Consider the following 14,108-nt stretch of genomic DNA (forward strand, 5'->3'; position numbering starts at 1 on the left):
GTTGAACTGATGCTCAAGTAACTGTGGCTTCAACAAAAGAGAAAAACACAGTGGTTCAATGGCTCAAAATGCTGGCCTTTGGAAGATACCAGCTGGAACTCCTAATTTTATAGACGTGGTTCCTCTGAATCAAATTCTTATATTAAACATTTCTCATGCTTTAAACAAAGTTTCTTTTTTTACTTTTTATGATGAAATATTTATTACTATGTCTCTTTGGGATAGATTTTCCTACCCCAGTCCTGAAAAGAAATTCCACATAGAAATCATTCTCAAAACACATTCTAAATATTTGACAGTGTCCTTCTTTCTCATCTCATGTAGTGATTTTTTAATTAGGAATAATTAAAAGAGTTTCTTATCAATAAGGTTAGAGGGGATGCATAACATTACTTTAATATAAAAGCTTTAGTGCACCAATGTCTATAATAGAAAAATTAATATCCAAAGCTTCATCCATATGGAGTATCTAGATCTGGTGTGTTCCAAATCAGTAAGTGTGGTAGTAACAAAAGATCTGCTTCATGCAATGGGTCAGCATAACTAAAAAAAAAAAAAAAAACTGGATAGGTGTAATTACAGTCTGTTAATATCCACTTGGACAGAGTAAAATTTCATTACTCTTACATGTACACGACTATGACAGTTCTACATTTCTTTCCATCCTGGAATATAAGCACTGATTTTCCTTTAAAAAAATCTGTGATCCAAAAGATTTTGAAAGGGATTTCTCTAAAACGTTCCAGAGCAAATTTCATGACGTGTTCAACTGGACCCAGGCAGGGGCTCCAAGTTAGGACTTCATCTTGAAGGACTTGTTGAGGGGAAATCCGCCCCCAGTAAAACGAGGGACAGTTGGTTTAAGCATGGAGAAGGTGTCATCCATGGGTATTCTGTCCCTGTTTCTGTAAAAGAGAGGGGGAGAAAGTTAGTTTCCTTAACATCTTTTTCCTCTTCTAAGTTTGATGTTCTCTAAGTTCATATGGTGAGTTAGCCACTGAAAACTGCTTTGATTAAAGCTTTTAGTTTCAGGCAAGGTAGTTGTTGAAATCTCATTAGGTATTTGCTGATAACTCATAGAATTAGGGAAACACACAATTAAGCCTGCCCTTTCCTACTGTTGATCTAATTAGGGACAGGAGACCTCACTAGAAGTCAAACACTGTGAACTCGGTGCCTTCCAACTTCTAATCATCTTCCTGTTTTACAAAATATTTGTTTATTCCCAAAGATCAGTCAGAAGCGTCTTTCTCTCGACTCAATTATAAGACTAATTTATCAATGTTTTATATTCCAAGTCCCCGTGGAAACTTGTATTTACCATACACAAGGTATCTTCATCCAAGTTGGAAATTTATAAAATGGTGTAACTTTAAACAAGCAGCATTTATTACTAGAGACAGTTTAAGATACAAGAAAACCTGAGAAATAAATAAGATAGTATATTTGACAAGAGACAGAGGAAGTTTTACCCTAAAATCTACAAAATGTCTTCTATATGGATGTCCTTTAAATACACACATTCAGGTTTCCTGCAGAGACACCCTGGATTTACACAAGCCGTCCACTGCGTCATTAGGGGTCCTACGGAAAGCATCTGTGAAGTCCCTTTAAGGAGATAAAAAAGCAAACTGCTAAGACCAAAAGCAATTGTATTTGAGGACAATGGATGATTCACCTCAGAGGACTGCATGCCACCTTTGGGTACAGAATCTGACTGCAGACTTGAGACCAGTCTAGGGTCCAGGGTAGGGGAGCTGGGGGCAGGTGGGGTGCAGATTGAGACCAGATCATGATGAAGAGGGTATATGAAGAAAAAAAAAAAAAGGCAAAACAGCAAAAATGATAAGAATTGCTATTTTATAAAGGGCATGTGTGGGGAGAACATCCAGAAATTATGCTAAATGATTCCATTTGGAAAGAACCTGTAGAGGATTGGTTAATCAATCCAGCTATCTCTTAGCAGAATTGATTTCATTATTATAAAAAACTATCCTCCATAAATAGGACAAAAGCTTAGCCTTGAGTGGATCCAGCAAAGTGGATTCCTTCACGTACTTTGGCAAGTTGTCTGGCTCCTGACTGTTGTTAGATGCAGGCACTGCTACCCCTCCCCCCTGCCCTCTCTTGCCTTAAATAACCTCAATTTTCCTTTCTGAAGAAAGTTAAGCTTCATGCTTCTGGCTTGGTCTAAGCTGACTAACAGGAATAATGTCTCCTTTATATTATCTTTTTAATGTATTTATAGACCATCATAATGACTCCCTTCGGCCTCCTTCCTTCCAGTCTAAACCATCTCAGCGCTTTTGTTCTTGCCTCTGTATATTTCTGTTCAGCTCCTTAATCATTTGTGCTATTCTTCTGTGAACTCATCTCTCTGTCTACCTCCAATTTATGGAAGCCCCAACTAAATGGAACCACCTATGAAACCCTAACCAGGCCAGACTGTCTACAAGTAATGAGCATTGAAGGGCAAGAAGAGGACAGTTAAGGCCAAGATTCTAGAGCATCACTATCCATTAGAACTTTCTGTGACGATGGAACTGTTCTGTATTTGCGCTACTCAATGCCATGGCCACACGCGGCTATTAAGCACTTGAAATATGGTTGGTGTAACTGAGGAAATGAATTTTTAATTTGTTTTAACTGTAATTCATTTACATGTGAATACCCACAAGTAGTGGCAGGTAGTGGTAGGTGGGGGGCAATAGAAGTTCTAGAGAATGGGCCATGGGAACCAGGGTGGAGGCTCATAATAGTCTCTGTGTCCAGCAAACTACTGAAGATCAGTAAGGTCTAACGAGGCTAGGCCAAACCCAGAGCCAAGGCAAGAAAGTTAATCAGCTATAGAAAGATAATGATTGAGCCAAGGTACATGTTTATAACTGTGTAACCTGACCAATGGTGTCCAAAATGGAGTACATAAACTCTAGAAGGTGAGTGAGATGATGCACTGGGGTGGAAAAGAATATATTAGAGATTCTATTTATACTTTTGTCTTTAAAAATTAAAATTATGCTTTAACTAATAGTTACAATAGAAATACAACCAGAATGTTCCTTAGAAGAGAGGATGGCAAGACTTCGACTCGCTTAATTTGGACACATCATCAGGAAAGGCCAATGGCTAGAAAAGGATATCATGTCAGTAAAGTAGAGGGTCAACGAAAATGAAGGAAAACTTCAATGAGATGGACGACACAACAGTCACAACAATGGAGTCAAACATACAATCATGAAGACAGCACAGAACCAGGCAATATTTCATCCTGTTATACAGAAAGCCACCATGAGTTGGTGCTGACTTGATGGCACCTTAAAAATTACTCACAAATTGACAAGAGTACTTGCATATAATTTTAAGTTACAATGTATTGGGATCAATCTAAAACTACTCTAAAATTAAGAGTTTACCTAAAAATATGTATATATTGGGTAGAACAAGTACAAAAATATTTCACTGATAAGGGTGAGCCATCAAAAAAGTTCAAAGGCCACTCAACTAGACCCCTGCCTCACTTGGAAACTGGCCTTTGTGACATTTTATAAGCACAACCTTGGCGTCCTAAAAGAAACCTGTAGTGTTAAAAAAAAAAAAAAATTCCAAAATTCATTTAATTCACATCATTAGTATCAGTGATTTTCGAACTTTAATGTGCATTTTCACGATGGGTGTGTTAAGCTGTAGATTTCTGAGGTCTATCCAGAACCTTCTGAATCTGAATGCCTAGAGATGAGGCCTGAGAACTTGCACGATTAAAAATCTCACCACTGTGATTCTGAATCAGATAGCTGTGAGGCCCACATGATAAGAAAGACTCATCTAAATTATAACGGGATTTTATTCCACCAAGAACCGGCATCTAAACGTGGAATGGGGAATATTCTGATTTACAAGAAGGGCAGATTTTTACTGGCAAATTAATTTGTATCCAGTTAGTTTATATAGCAGTTTTCCACTAAAGAATTATAGACAGATGCATTCAAGCCATCTTTCACCATGTCCTGAAATGTCCACGTAGATGAAATATAGTTAGCCCTCCTCATCCACAGATTCCGCATCTGCGGATTCAACCAACTGCTGATTGAAAATAATACAGAAAAAAAAAAAAGTGATGTGTACTATATAGTCAGGCCTGCGATGATTGTGTGTGTACTGAACATGTACAGACTTTTTTTCTTGTCATTATTCCCTAAACGATACAATTATTTAACATAGAATTTACATTTTATTAGGTATTATAAGTAATCCAGAGATGGCTTAGAGTGTACAGACGGATATGTGTAAGTTATATGCAAATACTAAGCCATTTTACATAAGTGAGTTGAGCATCCTCAGATTTTGGTATCTGCAGGGGTCCTGGAACTAACCCCCACCGATACGGAGGGACAACTGTATCAAAAATGGTTTTCAACCCATAATGGAGTTACTAGAGAATTAACTAGATGGTTTGGGCCACACAGCAAAAACAAGTTTCAAATCTGCTGATTCATTTGGGCCCCCTTCTCTCAACCTGGGTTCAGGCAGATGAAAATGTTCACCTGACATCTTCATTAGCATCTCCTAGAAGTTAAGTGCTCATGTTAACACCCCACAGCAGATACTGAAGTCAGTAACCAGACACAGAGATGGTTCAGAGATAGTTTGTCTAATACATAGGTGGAAACCAGTTGTAAACTGCTCATAATTACAGCATACAGCTGCATTATTAGAAAGACCAGCTATACCACGCCCTGCCTCCTTAACAAAATTACATGTGGTTTTAAATGTGAATTTGCTTCAGTTTTTATAAGGCTGATTTAGCGCCTCATTTGCAAACACAGTTATGGCAAGACTATCTCCAAAACGTGAGAACAGTGGGGAAAAATTGCATTATGTTTCCTCTGCTCTGTGTTGGGCCCATCACTGAGCAGATACTAATGGATCCCTGCCAGGCCCCTAAGGAGGGGCCACAGTATTAGATAAGAAACTGATCTTGCTCTGACCTTGTGACTTAGTTTGCTGTTTTTATTGTTGGGTGCTGTCAGTTCCAACTCACAGTGACCCTATAAGACAGGGTAGAACTGCCCCGTAGGGTCTCCTAGGCTGTAATCTCTACAGGAGCAGATCACAGGTCTTTCTCCCACGGAGCCACTGGGTAGGTTCCAACCGCTGACTTTTTGGTTAGAAGCTGAGCACTTAAACTTTGTGCCACCAGGGCTCCTTATAACTTAGTTTACTGCAATGAAATCTGCAACTCTGTGACTGTGACTGCCAAATATTTTCTTATCAGCAGGTAATAGGCACAACAAAACAAGAACATTTGAGTAATTCTTACTTCTGAATCTGTTCTTTACGTTTCTGAGCGAGGTATTTCTTCTTTATATTCATCAGTTCATTGCCAAGTCTCTCAATCTCATACTTGTATTCTTGGCTCTGTGATTCATACATATTCAATTCTGAAGACAAAACCTAACATTGCAAATAAGGTAGCGTTAACATAAGATACCCAGACAATACCCTTTTCCAAAATTTTTCTTTTATCATTACCACAGTGGAGCTAGAGATACAAAGCCATGCCCAGTTTTAACAGTTAATCTGCCCACTTCCACCAGCTCCAGGTCCCTGTCTGGGTGAAAACCTGGCTGAGGGCTTAAGGCTCATAACCTGGTGACAAACTTAAAAGGAAATATCATTCCCCTGCTTAAAAGGAGAGCTATCCGGCAACATTCAAAACAGGTTCACCGATGAACAGTATACTGTTTCAAAGAATATTGTGAGTAAAAAAAATTGTGAGTAGAGACAGAAAAACTCCCAGACATACAGTATAATATTGCTTTTAAAGTTAAAAAAAAAAAAGGCATTCAAGAAAAACATCACTAAGGAGTGTGATTCACCTGAGAATTGTGGTAAAAACTATTGTGGAATCATTCTGACACCACCGTTAACTAGAAATTCAATTCATGTATTTTCCAAGGTTGTTGCTCTGTTAAATGTCTATCACCTCTACATTGTATTCTTTGAGACCGCCCACAAGTCCATTCTTTATTCCAGCACTGGGACGCTTACTTCTAAGAAGCAGGAAGCTATGATGTGGGCTTAAGGAGAGCCTAGCACATGTGCAGAGCTGGGATAAAGTCTGATCATCTGCCTCCTTCCATGGGTGTGTTCAAAAGACGCTACTGGTCTCAGACTGGGCAAGAAGCAGCCAGAACTAGGTTGTGCTCCTCACCAAAACCAAGGAGAGAAAAGGAAGGCTGCTGTTCTATGTGGCATGGAACAGACTATTTCTTTTTCCTCTTGATCTCTATTCTAAAGATTTGTATAAAAGGGGGATCTTTGCCTCTTGGGTGCCCATCTGCTTATGAACTCTTTCCTCTTAATTGCTGTGAAAACAACTCTGTGGTATCATGAGTTAAAGGATATGATTGTCACATTGGAAGAAAACCTGTCTCAATAGTTAAACTTTTAAGGACAAAGACCCTGTTTCCAAACAATGAATATGGAGCTAAGAAAAGAGCCTAAATAATGAGGACAAACCGCCAGACTTGCTCAGTGCCATCAACCTTTGCACCTCTTTCAGGGGGTGTCATGTTTCATTCAGAGTAAGAAGAAGCTGGATTTCCAGAGATAAAGGGTTAAAGTAACAAAAGCCTCTCATGTGCTATTCAATACATCCTAGAGTAGCTATGGGTGTCTGGTAATAGAGCAAAGACAGACATGTGTTTTTCTAATCTATACTCGCCCCTGAGGAAAAGAGAAGATAAGCTTTTATTTTGTTTGAAGTATTCAATTTTTTAAGGGAACAAAGATAATCAAAAGATTATATCTTATGCAAAACTCAAATTATGTCTCAGGATACTCATGTGAAATGAACACTTAAGAATAATAAATTGAAAATTAATATTCTAGTTAGACTTCTGTCTCATTTGCCTTTATAAAGGAAAATGACATGATTTTACAAAGTCCTGTTTACAAAAGGGTTAGTACTATACTGGTAACATGGCATCCATTTTACCTGAGGCAGAAAGGCAACGATTACTGCCCTCATTGTACAGGTAGGTACCAGAGTTCAGCCGCCATATGATGTATTCTGTGAATGTGTGGGTCAGACTTCCCTGATGTGCCAAGACTATCTAAGTACTGGCTTAGACGGTAAAGCTCAAAATATGGGGTGAACACCCAGTCTTTGAGAAGACTTTAAAGAGACTTGTGTGACAGTAAACCACTGCGCCTCCGAACTGACATTCCTGTATCACTTAGGAGGGAATTTATGCTAACAAAATTCTTGATTTTACTTACCTTTCTTGGCTACTTACTTAATATATGATAATTAAGCAAGGTCCTGGGGGCTGGGCAATAGGCTATGTTTGTGTACATTTTTTTCAGGTGGAACCTGCTTTAGCACAGTGGTCTGCTTTTACAGGGCGATGGTGTTAAAACATTTCCTCTACTCCTTCCCACCATCCAAGTCCTCTAAATCATCTTGAGATCACCCATGCACACCCTATCCCTAAACTTTTATTCCATTCTCCAACTCTTTTCTCACTTGCTCACCTGGCTCTTTCTGGAAATGGGGAGTCATAGAGGCTAACAGTCTAGGAGGGGAAGGGAAGTGCTGGGATCTGCCTACTCCTCCTGGGACTAGAGTTCTAAAGAAGCTGACCTCAGTGGAGTGTGGTGTTTGAGAGGCTGGCTTACTGTGCTTGTCCAGGAGTGTCCCCCAGAGTGTGGCCTTTCTTCTGCCAGGACAGAGCAGAGGCCACCACTTACTTTAAGCTGCTTGGTCTTCTCCCGCAGCGTGTGTCGGTAGAGCTGTAGCTGTTCCGCAGCCTCGGGCCCTGGCTGCCTGGCCAAGATGTGCTTCAGTTCCACATAGAGTTTCTCTTTTTCCTGGTAGAAAGCATAACCACAAAGGGGTGGCGGGGGGGAGGGTAAGGGGAGGTGGTAAACAGTCACATCCAAGCAAGGCACGTGCCTTTAACAGCACGGTCGGGATGGTTGGAGCCATCCTACGTTACTTCACAGCTTACACTGCTTACATTCATTCATAGATGCATGCCATCATTCATCACATCAACCCTTATCAAGGGCCTAATTTGTACCCAGCATTAGAATACAAACAATAAGTCAAAGAAATAAGAGAAAGTCTTTCTCTGTGTGAACTCATGATTACATAACTGTGAGACAGGGAAATGATAGAAGGGATTAACAAGGTTGCAGCCTGTAAAAGCAGGATGGGAGTAGCTCTGGTGGAAGGAGTTGGGGAAGAGTTCACAAAAATGTCATTTGAATTGTTCCTTAATGAACAGGAATTTCCCCCAAGCAGAGTTAGAAAAGAAGAGCTTTTTAGGCAAAAGTTCAGTGGCCGGACACGGGTGCAATAAGTACAGTTCAGTGGGTGCACAGGGCTAGCAGGAAGGGAGAAGCATAGAGAAAAGACTGCACTCATGGGTTGGGACCAGACTGTATGTTTCACAATAAAGGGTTTGGGACCACATCTTTAGGCAAGGGAAAACCAGGGAAGGGTCTTGCCCAGGCTTCTCTGTTAGAGGAAAAGTCCCAGCACAAAGCAGAGAACAGATTGAGGAGACTAATCAAGGCACTAGTACAAGCAGAGGAAGGCTGGACCTAAGGCAACTAGGATAGAGAGTGGATAAATGTGAACCCCTTTCTGAGGTAGAACCAGCAGGATGAGGAACCAGACCAGAGAGGAAGGAAGGGGTAGGAGCCAAGATGACTCTGAAGTCTCTAACCTGCCCAGATGATGGCAATAGAGGCAGGGGAGGCTAGCAGAGGCACAGGTGTGGGGAAGGGAAATGTGACTGCATCCTCTTCTGATAATCAGCAAGTTCAGGACATGTTAGGAACCAAGGAGCAAGGTAGAGCTAGAGACAGATCGTGATTGGGGCCATGAGAGTGGATCCATCAGCCAGGGAAGGGTTACCTGGTGGCCAGACAACCAGATATTTGGGAGAACCAGTATACAAGTAAGGAAGACCTAGAGAAAAAGAACAAGGGAGAGTAACTGAATGCCTCCCCAAAATAAGAAAAGGCAGACGTTCAAGAAGGGAGGAAGGATTTGAGTGGTCAGTGATATCAACTTGGGTAAAGAGAAGAAACAGGAGAAGGATGGAAAAATACCCATTGGGGTGAGTTAATAGGATGTTACTGCTGACCTCAGTCAGAAAAGTTGCAGTAACATTTCTAGAACAAAAAGTACATTCCAGGGAAACTAGGACATGTGAATTTGCAGAAATAAAAGACGGACTTCCCAGGAACCCAAACCTTAACTTAATTTAACCAACAAACAAAAAGTGACATGGAATTCCATTCATCCTCTAAAGTTTAATTGCTCGTAACACATTTTCAGGTCCTTGAACGCACAGAAAAGATATACATACAAAAAAAAAAAATTTTTTTTATATGTACAAGCAAAGATTTATTTCTAAGCCATCTCAATTCTAGATTCCCATCCCACTAGACTGCAATAATTTGGACAAACATTGATAAAGACTAGTGTCTACTCATTTGTCTCTGTACATATTTATTTCTTTGAGGTAATTACGGTAAAGAAAACAAATACGACTGGTACAAGCCCTCTCATTAAATGAAACATCCAGTCAAATGCAAACTAATTTTTACCTAGCTAAGTATTCTTAGTCTTGTCATCAAATAATCTGATTTTGCCAGAGAACATAAAAGAAATAGGTAAAAGAAAATTTATTAACTAGCTATTGGACTGCCAGAAGAACAAACAAATCTGTCTTGGAAGAAGTACAGTCAGAAAGCTCCCTAGAAGCGAGGATGGCAAGACTTTGTCTCATGTACTTTGGTCATGCTATCAGAAGGGACCAGTCCCTGAAGAAGAACATCATGCTTGGTAGAGGGTCAGCGAAAAAGAGGGAGACCCTCAGTGAGGTGGACTGACACAGTGGCTGCAACTATGGGCTCAAACATAGCAACGATTGTGAGGATGGCAGAGGACGAGGCAGTGTTTCATTCTGTTGTACATTGGGTTCCTATGAGTCGAAACCAACTCAATAGCACCTAACGACAACAACAACAGCAATTGTTATCATTTGTTGTAGCTTTTCCTTTTCCCTGGCTGAATTATAGCAATTTCATTACAAATACCATAACTCTATATACAAAGGAGTATAAATCAGTTGGTTGGATCAGCTTGTGGAGAAACACATAAAAATAATACTCTCCCATTGAAGAAATAATTCCAGAAATGACAAGGAAACCCAAAAGCCCACGCAAAAGAAGAAAACCTGAACAAATAGAATTACAAAGTGGTGATTTTCCTTTGCTTTTCAACACCCCCTGTTACACCTTACAATATAATCTTCACAGTAAATGGATGTAGCAAGCAACGAGAAAGATATCAGGAGGTGAGTTTATTTTCTATAGCCATTTAACGCCTGCTCTGTTGGAAAAATAACACTTCTGACAAGGCTTCAAGATTCAATTTGGAGAGGGTAATAAATATGTGGAGAAGCCCATGAAACCATTTTGTCCATTTCCTTCAGCTCACCTTTCTCTGTACCAAAATACAGGTAGACTTGAAAAGTAGAGAACCCACAATGTAGGAAGGAAGCAATCTGGTTTGGGATATAATAATATCTTAACATGAAAAGATATCTTACTTCAAGAACCTTGACATGTTTCATAGGCAGAATTCTTTTCAGTGGCCGTTGGTGGGTAGGGAGGAGAGAGACACAGAAAGACAGGCTAGAAGAAGCAAATATTGTTACCTCACTTCATAGGTGAGAATCCCGAGGTCAATAGAAGTGAATGGTGCATCCAGACTCCCTCAACAAGTCAAAAACCTAGTCAGGATATATTAAAGAATTGCTTTTCCCACGCAATACTTCCTATGGTACTTGAAGATGTGTTATAACTCTGAAAAAACCTGGTTCAAATTGAGCTACACTGCTAAAGACTACATCATAACTTCAACAGAAGAATTAAGCCAGAAGGTAAAATCAGGTTCAAAGCAAGGTTGCAGACTGTTAGAGGTAAGAGCATGGCTCAACTCCTCCATCTCCTGACCTACGCAGTCTGAATGAGCCCTGCCATGTCCTCTAACAGGAAGAACAATCTCCACATACAGAGTGGGTGATGTTGAATTTTCCTGTCTTCTACCATTCCCCAGTTTTTTTTTCAAGGCTGTAAAATGAATTGAAATGGATTTATTCTGAAGGATAGATAACCAAGCGACTGAACAGTGAGGATCCAAGAGTGTGAAGGGTGCAGAAACTGACTGAGTTACCATTAAAATTGTCTGAGAATTCAAAGTTAAAAGTTCTGATAGTTAAACAACCGAGGACAAGTGATGCCTGTGTGTTCATGGTGGATGGAATGAATACCAAATGAAACATCAGGGCTAACACAGTGGAAGGCATGAAGAGCAGAGCAAAGGGAAAAGGAATGGGGAAGAGGGTTGAAATGCATTGCCAGGCTTCAATGCACATGAATTTTGGTCTGTGCTTACAGTGGAAAACTTAACTGATAAAACCAACATGAAGGAGGCGGGGCCAAGACGGCAGACTAGGTGGACGCTACCGCGGATCCCTCTTGCAACAAAGACTCGGAAAAACAAGTGAATCAATCACATACATAACAATCTACGAACTCTGAACAACAAACACAGATTTAGAGACAGAGAACGAACAAATACGGGGAGACAGCAATTGTTTTCAGAGCCAGGAGCCAGCGTACCAGTGGATTTTCTGGAAAAATTAGTTTCCCAGTGATGGCTCGGAGACAGCAGTCCATATCAAACCACATAAAGAAGCAGACCATGACAGCTTCTCCAACCCCCCAAACAAAAGAATCAAAATCTTTCCCAAATGAAGATACAATCCTGGAATTATCAGATAAAGAATATAAAAAACTAATTTACAGAATGCTTAAAGACATCACAAATGAAATTAGGATAACTGCAGAAGAAGCCAAGGAACACACTGATAAAACTGTTGAAGAACTCAAAAAGATTATTCAAGAACATAATGGAAAAATTAATAAGTTGCAAGAATCCATAGAGAGAGAGCATGTAGAAATCCAAAAGATTAACAATAAAATTACAGAATTAGACAACGCACTAGGAAGTCAGAGGAGCAGACTCGAGCAATTAGAATGCAGACTGGGACATCTGGAGGACCAGAGAATCAACACCAACATAGCTGAAAAAAAAATCAGATAAAAGAATTTAAAAAAATGAAGAAACCCTAAGAATCATGTGGGACTCTATCAAGAAGGATAACTTGCGAGTGATTGGAGTCCCAGAACAGGGAGGGGGGACAGAAAACACAGAGAAAATAGTTGAAGAACTCCTGACACAAAACTTCCCTGACATCATGAAAGACGAAAGGATATCTATCCAAGATGCTCATCGAACCCCATTTAAGATTGATCCAAAAAGAAAAACACCAAGACATATTATCATCAAACTCGCCAAAACCAAAGATAAACAGATAATTTTAAAAGCAGCCAGGGAGATAAGAAAGGTTTCCTTCAAGGGAGAATCAATAAGAATAAGTTCAGACTACTCAGCAGAAACCATGCAGGCAAGAAGGGAATGGGACGACATATACAGAGCACTGAAGGAGAAAAACTGCCAACCAAGGATCATATATCCAGCAAAACTCTCTCTGAAATATGAAGGAGAAATTAAGATATTTACAGATAAACACCAGTTTAGAGAATTTGCAAAAACCAAACCAAGGCTACAAGAAATGCTAAAGGAGATTGTTTGGTCAGATGACCAATAATATCAGATACCAGCACAATACAAGGTCACAAAACAGAACGTCCTGATATCAACTCAAATAGGGAAAGCACAAAAACAAACAAATTAAGATTAATTCTAAAAAATAAATAAATAAACAAAATAATACACATAACAGGGAATCATGGAAATCAATAGATAAAAGATTACAATAATCAAAAAGAGGGACTAAATATAGGAGGCATTGAACTGCCAGATGGAGAGTGATACAAGGCGATATAGAACGATACAAGTTAGGTTTTTACTTAAAAAAACAGGGGTAAATAATAAGGTAACCATAAAAAGGAATATCAACTCCATAACTCAAGAAAAAAGTCAAGAAAAACGTTAATGACTCAACTAACATAAAGTTAAACATTATGAAAATGAGGATCTCACAATCTACTAAGAAAAACATCTCAGCACAAAAAAAGTATGTGGAAAAATGAAATGGCCAACAACACACATGAAAAGGCATCAAAATGACAACACTAAAAACTTATTTATCTATAATTACGCTGAATGTAAATGGACTAAATGCACCAATAAAGAGACAGAGAGTCACGGACTGGATAAAGAAACACGATCCATCTATATGCTGCCTACAAGAGACACACCTTAGACTTAGAGACACAAACAAACTAAAACTCAAAGGATGGGAAAAAAATATATCAAGCAAACAATAAGCAAAAAAGAAGAGGAGTAGCAATATTAATTTCTGACAAAATAGACTTTAGACTTAAATCCACCACAAAGGATAAAGAAGGACACTACATAATGATAAAAGGGACAATTGATCAGGAAGACATAACCATATTAAATATTTATGCACCCAATGACAGGGCTGCAAGATACATAAATCAAATTTTAACAGAATTGAAAAGTGAGATAGACACCTCCACATTTATAGTAGGAGACTTCAACACACCACTTTCGGAGAACGACAGGACATCCAGTAAGAAGCTCAACAGAGACACGGAAGACCTACTTACAACAATCAACCAACTTGACCTCATTGACTTATACAGAACTCTCCACCCAACTGCTGCAAAATATACTTTTTTTTCTAGTGCACATGGAACATTCTCTAGAGTAGACCACATATTAGGTCATAAAACAAATCTTTGCAGAGTCCAAAACATCGAAATATTACAAAGCATCTTCTCAGACCACAAGGCAATGAAACTAAAAATCAATAACAGAAAAACTAGGGAAAAGAAATCAAATACTTGGAAAATGAACAATACCCTCCTGAAAAAAGACTGGGTTATAGAAGACATCAAGGAGGGAATAAGGAAATTCTTAGAAAGCAACGAGAATGAAAATACTTCCTATCAAAACCTCTGGGACACAG

At 39.3% G+C, this 14,108-nt stretch overlaps 1 protein-coding gene across 1 annotated transcript in view; it reads right to left on the reverse strand.

The window, feature by feature from the left end:
• Positions 1–751: 751 nt before the first annotated feature.
• The window catches only part of CFAP58 (cilia and flagella associated protein 58), a 112,341-nt gene continuing 98,984 nt past the window's right edge, over positions 752–14,108 (reverse strand). The window contains exons 17-19 of the mRNA XM_064269083.1: positions 7,753–7,872; positions 5,318–5,451; positions 752–905 (exon numbers count right to left, since the gene is read on the reverse strand). Of these exons, the coding sequence (XP_064125153.1) occupies positions 794–905; positions 5,318–5,451; positions 7,753–7,872 (366 nt within the window). The 3' untranslated portion in view covers positions 752–793. The remainder of the gene's footprint in view (positions 906–5,317; positions 5,452–7,752; positions 7,873–14,108) is intronic.

The sequence above is a fragment of the Loxodonta africana genome, chromosome 16 (assembly GCF_030014295.1).
Source record: "Loxodonta africana isolate mLoxAfr1 chromosome 16, mLoxAfr1.hap2, whole genome shotgun sequence".
NCBI classification, from domain to species: domain Eukaryota; kingdom Metazoa; phylum Chordata; class Mammalia; order Proboscidea; family Elephantidae; genus Loxodonta; species Loxodonta africana.